At 43.8% G+C, this 10979-nt stretch overlaps 1 protein-coding gene across 1 annotated transcript in view; it reads right to left on the reverse strand.

Moving 5' to 3' along the window:
• Positions 1-10844, reverse strand: part of LOC125045634 — a 12155-nt gene extending 1311 nt beyond the window's left edge. Inside the window, exons 1-2 of the mRNA XM_047643026.1 lie at positions 8099-10844; positions 2813-3003 (exon numbers count right to left, since the gene is read on the reverse strand). Coding sequence (XP_047498982.1) covers positions 2813-3003; positions 8099-10791 — 2884 coding nt within the window. The 5' untranslated portion in view covers positions 10792-10844. The remainder of the gene's footprint in view (positions 1-2812; positions 3004-8098) is intronic.
• Positions 10845-10979: the final 135 nt, after the last annotated feature.

The following is a 10979-nucleotide window of genomic DNA, read 5'->3' on the forward strand; positions in this document are numbered from 1 at the left end:
AGTGTGCAAATATATAATCTAATCCTCTGCCATGATGCCTAACTGGTTTAAATCCATGTGTAATAGTGAACACTGGTGAGAGCAAAACTTTTAGATTACCTATCCAAGCATTTTGTTAATAGTTCCTCTATACCCTGCCCAGCATGAAACAAATTACAAATGGATAATATATAACAGTAGAATCAATTGGTGAACACCCAAGAGCAAGACAGAATTCCATCTCGCAGGAGATGCTGGAAGCAACAAACGCTTGTCGTGCAGCTCTGGTGCGCAGGACTAGGTCACTGTTGAGAAGGGACAAGGAACAGTTTATCAGGAATCTTGCAGAGGAGGTTGAAAGCCATTTCCTAGTAAAACCTTCGTCCTGCCTACCAAGCCCTGAGAAAGCTGAACTCCAAGCCCTCCTCACAGACAACTGCAGTGCACTTGGCAAGTGGCCAGATAATCTCAGATGGGGTGCGGGCACATTGGGCTGAGTACTTTGAGCAGTTGTATGAGACTGATTCACCAACAGTTAACTTGGATTCGGGTAATGTTGAGATTCTTCTGCCAGACCCACCCATCAGCGAGGATTTACCCTCCCTGACTAAAGTCAGGGTGGTGATTTCCAAGCTGAAGAATGGTAAAGTAGCAGCTGAACTGCATCCCAGCTGAGGGTTAAAGGTGGTGGAGAACTATGGAAAGGGGGTTTGCATGCTGTTCTGTCTGCCATGGGCAGCTGGTACTTTTCCCTAAACTGCTGAGGGGTGTGGTCATCCTCTCTGGAAGAGGAAAGGGATCGGGGGGGACTGCAGCAATCCCAAGGTTTTACCATCAGTATACCGGGCAAGGTACTGCACCCGTCCTACTGAGACCTATCAGGACCCCCTTTCCTGAGGCACCAGGCCGGGGTAGTAATTTTGGATTCATCCTGGTAAGTCCCCCAATAGACGATATCCTGGCTTTTGAGTCATTTTAGAGTACCTTCGTGATTTGGGAGGGGCGGGTTTGCAGTTACTTCAACCTCAAGAGTTTTTTGATAACATGCATCGTAATCACTTTGGGAGATCCTGAGATTAGGGGAAATTTCCCAAAATTGATTATTGGGTTTAAAAGAAACCTGTACATAGGCACTTTAGGTGCTGTAAAGTTTTGGTGGGGGGCCTTTTCGGCTTCTTCCGGTTAGTCGGTGTGAGGCAAGGCTGTGTTCCTGCATCTTTACTTTTTTAACACTGCATGGACCCGGGGTTTTCCCCCCCTAAGCATTGTCCAAAGTCACTGTGGAGAACCTGGGGAAAATCAAGGGGGCAGAACTGACTTTGCTGATGATTTTTCATTCTATCTGAATCCTGAAAACCCTAGTGGGGAGCTCTTAAACATTTACCCAAGAACGAACCCATGGGCTAGAGGCCCTAGACCAAGGGCCATGATCCAGGATTTTGGGGCCTCTAGGAAAATTTGGCATTCAGTACATGCTTTTTGGGGGAAAAAAATGGGGTCAAGAGAGTTTTATATACCTTGGTAGTGCAGTTCATGACTCGGGCTGTCACACCGGAAACATAGATGGACTGGCCTGCCCGCAGGGGGCAAAAATTCTTGACACAGTACTTAGAGATGCCGGGGGACTGTGCAGAAGGACCAAGCTACAGTCTGGTTTCTGCCAGTTTTACTTTTAGGTTGTGAAACCGGACACATCTTGTGTTTGGATCGCATCTTTAAACCTTTGTATAGTTTCCCTTTCACGGATCAGGGCGGAACCAGTGTCCAACCAAAGGTTGCCCCCGAGATCGGCACAGGAAGTTACCTGCATAATCCGCCCAACGCCAACTTTGGTATATGGCCACTTGGCTCGATTCCCGCAGGATGACCCCGCCCCCCAGATGTTTTTGTTCAGACAACCCCGGGGAGAGAAAGGGCCGGGGAGACAACTAGGATCCTGCTTGCATTGATCAAACTTGTTTGAGGAGCTAGAGTGGGCGGGGCCCAAATGGCAACTAGCTTCCTTTGGGGGTGAAGGGTGGATGGGCATGGCCCCTGCGGTGTTAGCTCCCAATGTTTAATTTAAAACCCCCTTTGGAGACAGGTGTGGGGGAAAAAATTTAAAAAAAACCTATGCTCTTTTTTATGACATTCAGGACATGACCTAAGGGGATATATATTTTTGGTGGTGTGTGTGTGTGTGTTGTGTGGGTGTGTGTGTGTGTGTGGTGTGTGGTGTGGTGGTGTGTGTGGGGTGGTGTGTGTATGTGGTGTGTGTGTGAACTGTACAAGAAATAGACATATACATATTCAATATTTTGTACATTTTTTTATAATGTATGGGCCATTTCTTTCATATTATATATAATATTTTAAATATATATATTTATACTTACAATTACATACATAACCCCTTTTATATCAAACATATTTCTATACACAAAAATGTATATTTTATAATGTAAAATTTTTGTGTTTATGTTACTGTATATAAATGTGTGTTTTGATGTATCATGTGTGTGTATTTTTATGTTATTTATGTATGTAAGTATAAGTATGCACGTGCATGCGTGCCTGTGCGTGATAGTGTACATGTGAGTGTGCGTGTATCCATATAGATACAGACAGACAGACAGTAATAGATAAATGAGTAGTAAGATGTAATCATAAGTGACTAAAAGAGCGATAAAGTTATATCATAGGCTTAATTAATTGCAAACGTATTGGAATTCGTGCAATATGGAATCAGTTTAAGAACCAAGAAGAACCAATGTCATATGAAATAATAACATTGCAACATGAATAGCAAATCCGAAATGATACAAAGAGCACAATGATGGCCATCTAATTCTACCTTCTTCCCAGACTATATCAATGCCAACCCTCTTCTGCAGGTTGTCAAGGCGTCTGAGCCCCTCCGCATCAGGTTCGTGGACCTGCTGCAGCGAGATCTTGGTGAGACCAACATCCCTCAGGTTCATCAGCAGCCACGTGATGCCCTCGACCGTCAGCTCGCTCCCTTGCAGGAAAAGGCGATTGACCCGGCTGGAAGGAAATACAGGGGGTGGGGATATCAGATAATGCATATGGGAAACACACATAAATACATACATGACCCCCGCACACATGCACGCACACATATATATACATACATACACACATAACCCTTCTGCACACATTTCACACACGCAGCAGACATCTATCAATATATATATAAGATATATAGAGAGAGTATAGGAGAGCGATGAGATGAAGTGCCCCTTAGATAATAGCGAGGGAGGAGAAATCGATAGAGGAGATAGATTCGAGGGTATGATCGAGAGAGATATCTAGTAGATATATATATATATGATATAGCGATATATCGAGTATATAGATTAGAGATACGCAGATACAGATAGGGGATATATCTCCTATCTCTATCTAGCTCATCTTCTCTCTCTCCCTCCATCTCTCTCTCTCTCCTCCCTCTCTATATATCTCCCTCCCTCTCTTTCTCTACTCACTCCCTTCCTCTTACCTCTCTCAACTCCCTCTCTCTTCCTATCCACTTCCATTCTCTCTATATCCTACCTATCTCTCTCTCCCTCTTCTCTCTCATCTACCCCTCATCTCTTCAATTCTCTCATCTATCTCTTCTCCTTTTCTCTTCTTCTCTCTCTCTCTCATCTCTCATCTCTCTCTCTCCCTCCCTCTATCATCTCTCTCCCTTTCATCTCTCTTACTCTCTTATCCCCCCCCCCTCTCTTCTCTTCTCTCTCCCTCCATCTCCCTATTCTCTCTCCCATCCCTACATCTAATCCTCTCCCCTCCTCTCTATCTCTCTCCCCTCCCTCTCATTTCTCGCTCTCTCCCACTCTTCTCTATATCTCTCTCCCTCCTCTCTCTATCCTATTCCTCCTATATTATCCACTCTCATCTATCTCATATATCATCTATCATCTTATCTCTCTCTTCTTCTCTATCTGCTCTCTCTCTCTCTATCTCTTCTCTCATCAATCTCTTTTCTTATCGCTCCTACACTCTCTACCTATATCTATCTTCTCTATACTCCCCCATATCTATCTTATTAAAAAATCTCATAAAATATCTTCTCTCCTCTCTCTCCTCTCTTATATCTTCTTCTCTCCTCATCTCTCATTCTTCTCTATCTCTCTCTCTCTTTCTCCCTCTACTCCATCAATCCCTCTATACTCTATACCTCTCTATATACTCTCTCTCTTATATATACTCTCTCATATATATCTAATTATCTTCTCTCTCTTCTATATACTTCTCTAACTATCTCTTAATTATATATCTCTTATCTATCTCCTCCCTCCCTCTCTCTACTCTCTCTATCTCTCTCTCATTATTATCTCTTCTCTCTCTCTATCTATCTAAATCTCTCTCTCTAATCTCTCTTCCATCCCTCTCATCTCGCTCCCTCCTCTCTCTCTCCCTCCCTATCTCATATCTCCCTACCTATATCTCTCTCCATCCATATCCTCTATATCCAATACATATCTCTATATCAATACTCTCTCTCTCTCCCTCCATCTCTAATCTATTACCTTTACTCTCTCTCACAATACTATATTTATATGTGTCTATTAGTCTATTATTTATTTTTCTATTCTTTTTACTCCTATTCTTCTCCTCTATCCCTACACTATTATTATATATATCATATCTCTCTCGTATATATATATCAATTACACTCTATATTACCTATATCTATATCCCTACCACTCTTCTAAATATTCTATATCTAATATATCAATAAATCTCTTTCTACTATATCAATCAAGAAATATTCTCTATAGATCACATTTTACAATCGTATATCTCGTACCTATTCTATATATCACCTTAACTCTCTCTATTATATATATCTCTCCCTCACTCCCTACCCAGCTACTATATATACTATAGATAATCTCTCACTACACTCTCTCTGAGAGAGAGCAAGAAAGAGAGAGAGATGAGAGGGAGGGAGAAGATCGAGAAATAGAGATCGAGAGACGAGAGAAGATCGAGAGATGAGGAGAGAGAGAGAGAGAGAGAGAAGAAGAAAGAGAAGAGAGAGAGAGCAAGGAAAGAGAGATGAGAGAACGGAAAGAGAGTAGAGAGCAGAGAATGAGAGGAGAGCAGAAAGAGAGAGAGAGCAAGGAAGAGAGGAGAGAGAGAGAAGAGATGATGAGAGAGAGAGGAAGAGGAGAGAGAACAGAAGAGAGATGAGAGAGAGCAAGATAGAGAGTGAAGAGAGGAGAGCAGAGGAAAGAGAGGATGAGAGAGGAGAGAGAGCATGAGAGTGAGGATGAGAGGAGAGAGAGAAGAGAGAGAAGACGATGAGAGAGAGGAGAAGGGAGAGAGATGATGAGAGAGAGAGAGAGAGGAGAGAGAGAGGAAAGATTGCGAGAGAGTAGTAGAGGCGAGAGAGAGAAAGAGAGAGAGAGAGTGAGAGAAGCGAGGAGAGAGATGAGAGAGAAAGAGATGTGAGAGAAGAGAGCAAGAAAGAGAGTGAGAGGAGAGAGCGAAGAGAGTGAGAAGAGACGTGAGAGAGAACGAGAGAGAGAGAGAGAAGGAAGGGAGATGAGAGAGAGGAGAGCAAGAAGAGAGAGATGAGAGAGTGAAGGAGCAAGGAAAGAGAGAGAGAGAGTGAGAGCAAGAAAGAGCGAGAGAGAGATGAGATGCAAGAGAGAGAGAGAGGATGAGAGCACGAGAAGAGAAGAGAGAGTCAGAGAGAAGGAGATGCGATAGTGAGAGATAGAGGAAGACGGAGAGAGAGGGAGAGAGAGACGAAGAGGAGAGAGAGTGAAAGAAAGGGAAGAATTGAGGGGAGAGAGAAAGGAATTAAGAGAGAGAGAGAGAGGAGAGAGAAGAAGACGAGAGAGAGAGAGAGCGAGAGAGAGAGACGAGAGAGAAGGGAGGAGAGAGAGAGAGAGAGGAAAGGTACGAGTGAGAGAGAGAGAGAGAGAGAAGAGAGGAGAGTGGAGAGGGAGAGAGAGAGAGACGAGAGAGAGGAGAGAGAGAGAGAGAGAGATGAAGGAGAAGAGAGAAAAGCAAGGAGAGAGAGAGAGAGGGAAGAGAAGGAAGGAAAGAGAGAGAAGAGAGAGAGAGAGAGAAGGAGGAGAGAGAGAGAGAGGAAGAGAGAGAGCAAGAGAGAGAGAGAGAAGAGAGAGAGAGAGAGAGAGAGAAGAGGAGTGAAGAGAGAGAGGAGAGAGAGAGGAGAGAGAGGAGAGAGAGGAGAGACGAGAAGAGAGAGAGAGAGAGGAGAGGTGAGAGAGAAGAGAGAGAGAGAGGAAGAGAGGAGAGAGAGATGAGAGAGAGGAAGGAGTAAGAGAGAGAGGAGAGAGAGGAGAGGAGAGAGAAGGAGATGAGAGAGCGAGAGGAAGAAAGAGAGAGAGAAGAGAGAGAAGAGAGAGGAGAGAAGAGGAGAGAGAGAGAGAAAAGAAAAAGAGAGAAGAGAGAGAGAGAGAAAGAGAAAGAGGAGAGAGCAAGAGAGGGAGAGAAGAGGAGAGAGAGAAGAGGGAGAAGAGAGAGAGAGAGAGAAGAGAAGAGAGAGAGAGAGAGCGAGAAGAGAGAAGAGGAGAGTGAAGAGAGGATGAGAGCGAGAGAAAAGGAGAGAGAGTGAGGAGAGAGAGAGGAGAGAGTGAGAGAGAGGAGAGAGATGACGAGAGAGAGAAGGAGAAGAGAGAGAGAGAAGAGTGAGAGAAGAGAGAGAAAGAGAAGAGAGAGAGAGAAGAGAGAGGAGAGAGAGAGATAGAGAGAGAGAGGGGGGACGAGAGAAGGGGAGAGAGAGGAGAGAGAGAGAGAGAGAGAGAGAGAGAGAGAAGTGAGAGAGAGAGAGAGGACGAAGAGAAAAGAGAGAGAAGAGAGAGAGAGAGACGAGAGAGAGAGAGAGAGAGAAAGAGAGAGAAGACGAGAGAGAGATGGAAGGAGAGAAGAGAGGAGGAGAGAGATGAAGAAGAGATAGACGAGAAAGAAGAGGGAGAGAGATGAGAGAGAGAGAGAAGAGGAGAGAGAGAGAGCGAGAGAGAAGAAGGAGAGAAGGGGAGAGAGAGAGAGAGGAGAGAGAGAGAGAGGAGAGAGGAGAGAGAGAGAGGAGAGTGAAGAGGAGAGAGAGGGAGACGAGAGAGAGAGAGAGAGAGGTGAGAAGAAAAGAAGAGAGAGGAAGAGAGAGAGAGAGAGCAAAGAAAGAGAGAGAGAGAAGAGAGGAGAGGAGAGAGGATGAAGAGAGATGACGGCGACGGACGAGGGGGAGAGAGAGAGGAGAGGAGAGAGAGAGAGAGAGAGAGAGAGAGGAGAGAGAGGAAGAGAGAGAGAGGAGAGAGAGAGTAGAGGCGAGAGAGAGAGAGAGCAAGTGAAAAAGAGAGGAGAGGAAGAGAGAGGAGGAGAGAGAAGAGAGAAGAGAGAGAGAGAGAGACGAGGGGAAAGTGAGAGAGGGGAGGAGGGGGAAAGATGAGAGAGAGGAGAGAGAGAGAGGAGACGAGGAGAGAGAGAGGAGAGAGAGAGAGAGGGAGGGGGTGAGAGAGGAGGATGGGGGAGAGAGAGAGAGGGGGGGGAAGAGAGGGAGAGAGGAGGAGAGGAGAGAGAGAGAGAGAGAGAGAGGAGGGGAGGAGAGGAAGAGAGAGAGAGAAGAGAGGGAGGAGAGAGAGAGAGAGGAGAGGGGAGAGAGAGAGTGAGAGAGAGAGAGGAGAAGGGGAGAGTGAGCAAGAGAGAGAGAGGAGAGAGAGAAGAGGAGAGAGAGAAGGAAGAGAGAGAGAAGAGAGAGAGCAAGAGGATGAGAGAGAGAGAGAGGAGAGAGATGGGAGAGAGAGAGTGAGAGACGATGAGTGGAGGAGTGGAGAGAGAGAGAGAGGTAGAGAGACGAGAGAGGAGAGTAGACGAGAGATGAGAGGAGGAGATAAAGGAGAGAGAGGTAGAGCAAGAAAGAGAGAGAGGGAGAGCAAGAAAGAGAGAGAGGGAGAGCAAGAAAGAGAGAGAGGGAGAGCAAGAAAAGAAGAGAGGGAGAGCAAGAAAGAGAGAGAGGGAGAGCAAGAAAGAGAGAGAGAGAGCAAAAAAGTAAGAAAGAAAGAGAGAGAGAGAGAGAGTAGAAATTATGAAAGTGGTAGCTAAGTATATGAATAGTAAAATAACTATTCTGAATTATCCTTACTCTTTTCCAATTCTCCTGACAACTTGCACCAACCACTCCTTGTCCCCATCTGTGATATTCATCAGCTGTAACTCCAGATTCCCCCTGAAGTTCAGCACTGTGAGCTCATCCGGCCTGACTTCAACAGAGATCACAAGGGTGAGCCGTATGATACGGACTGACTTCCAGATCTTCTCCAAGCTCCTGCTTAGGCAAGCAAGAGCTTTGGGGCTTGCCACACGTGCACGGATGTTCTTCAGATTGTAGCAGTAGGCCAAAACTTCCCTACCTTCTCTTTGTTCTCCAAGACTTCCTGTGAAATTTACAAGATGACCCCAAGGATGCAAAGCCCTCAGGAATTCATCTGACGGCCTGTCATGGTAATACTGAACATGCCGCCAGAAGTGAATTTCAACCAAGATTGGGCAACGCTTGTTATGGCGGTCTTGAATCTTGAACTTTAAACTTTTCATTACATCCAGAAAGTATTTGATGTTATATGGCTCCACATCACAAGTTATTTCAATAGTTAGGGTCTTAAGTGAGACTGAAGTCCTGATTAAGAGGTTCAGGCCAGAAACTACTTGTCTTGCATTCAATTCCCAGTGTTTTACAGGTAGCTGGTTTTGAGCGATTCCCTTACATACTGAGGAGTCAAACAGTGATTCAACAACTAAATTCCACCAGTAATTGTAATTGTTACTTTCTATCTCTGCCACACTAAATAACTTTGATAAGTGTGGAAAATTGACTTCAAGAATATCTGGATTCTCCTGGCTATGAATAGCAAGGTGACCTGTAAGATACTTCAGAACTTCTTGGTGATGCCTCCAACTGCTGCACCCAATGTCTTGTTTAATTTCCTCAAGAGTTTTTTTTTTCCTCTTAATTTCATCAGCTAAGAATCCTGCTGCAAGGTACTCCATCTGCGTCTTGTGTAGGAATTCATACACTAGCTCTTCATCATCCTCATCCACGTGACACATAAGAAAGGCAGACATCAATTCAGTAACATCAATATTTCTAGTTTTACATTCCTTTTCAAGTACATAATATATATCTTTACCAACTAAATTTTTTGCATCTTTGAGCATTAACCATGCTTGTTGCCCAAGCAAGAGGATGAGATCATCAAGGTGAGAGTAAAGTTTTGCACCCCTGAAGCTCTTCGTACAGCACAAACGCTCAGCTAGTTTCTTTTGGCACAACCTAAAGAGTTCCATATAGAGCCTTGTAGCAGAGGTAACACTATTTACAACTTTTGGATTTTCCTTCCAAAGGTAAATGAGTAGTGCCAGAGTCAAAGGTAACTTTAGATGCTCATCCAGAGCATATCCACGGTTATTAAGGTAATTCAGAAAGTCTATGGTTTGCCTCATGCATTTGTCTTTCTCTTCTATCACTGAGAAGACTTTAGTGATGAACTCCTCCTTCCGTTTATCATCAAATCCACAAACTTCTACAGACTGGAATGCAGCACATCTCTTTGCCAAGCTGATTACATCTTCATGGTAATCTGGTCGTGTTGTTATTAGGATCCGATGCTCACTGAATATGGCCAAAATATTTTGGACAAGCTCCTTGGCCTGCTCTCCACTCTCATCATATCCATCAATAATAAAAAGTAAATCTAGGCCTTTCAGTAGCAATATAACGTCTTTAGGGTCAAAATTTTTACATGTATTTTTGAGCATCATCTCCTGAAGGAAATCTATCACCTTGCTGCATCTGATGCGCCTAATTTCTACAAGGAAAACTAGGTCAAATGAGCTAAGCATGTCAATCTCCTCCTTTCTTGTAAGCCAATTAAATATCAAGTAGCGGCACAAAGCAGATTTGCCAGATCCTGCCAAACCCTTGTATATCAAGATTGGGGGTAAAATGGCATCTCTTCGCATTTTAGCAGTAAAAATGTCTTTCAGCTCTATTTCCCTCTGACCCTCAAGCTTTAAGGGTGTAAAGATTTTGTCAACCTCAAATCTACGGACTTTATCATTATTTTCATTTATCCACGTACAGGGATTAAGCACTCGGAGTTTCCTGTACTGAGCTTCCAGCTCCTGTCGTCCTTGGATGATCATCCTGGACCGTTTGTTTTCTTCAAATGTTTCAATCTCCTTCATTTGGTCACCAAATACAAAATTAGTATCTAAGATTTCAGTCAGCATGTGTTCCATCTCTGTAATGTTCTGAGAAAAATCAATATCAAGGCATTTACCAACTCCTTTGTAAATAGATCTTATAGTTTCTTTAAGCTGATCTATCTCTGTGCTCAGATTTCCCTCCATGTGCCCGTAGTAATGGCACACTTTGTTCCTTTTCTTTCGAAGTTTCTTGATGTGCTCTTGACAATCAAGATCCAATTGACAATAAACATGATCAAGCACATTTTCCAACACCATGCACAAGTAGCAAACATCATAATTCTCACAACAGATATCTTTGTCCAAATACTGTTGATCTAGCTTGTCAAAAATTTTAAAGTCCTTTTGTGTCCAAGATAACTTGATCCTGCAGTAATCCCTTAAAGTCTGAATTTCTTTTCCAAGGTTCTCCTTGCTCCACACTGCATTCAGCACATTGTACATGGCCCTGCTGCCAATAAAAGTTATGCAGTGGTACAGCTTTGCAAATTGCAGGTTATCTTCATTATATGTTACAGCTTCACCAGGGAGGACTAAGGTCGTCAAGAGGAATGTTGTCATGCTGGACATCCTTCCAACAAGCCAGCTCCACCATTCCAAGGGGAAGCCTACATCCCATAGACCTGCAAGTCATTATCAACAGTTAGTGAAAAAAACAAGACAAAAATGTATACATATGTAATGAAACATGATTGCATCTAATACTGCTATGTTCTACAAACTCATAACTCAAGTAGTACGGCTTTATGTTGTTAATA

Source organism: Penaeus chinensis, chromosome 37, assembly GCF_019202785.1.
Source record: "Penaeus chinensis breed Huanghai No. 1 chromosome 37, ASM1920278v2, whole genome shotgun sequence".
Classification (NCBI taxonomy): Eukaryota; Metazoa; Arthropoda; class Malacostraca; order Decapoda; family Penaeidae; genus Penaeus; species Penaeus chinensis.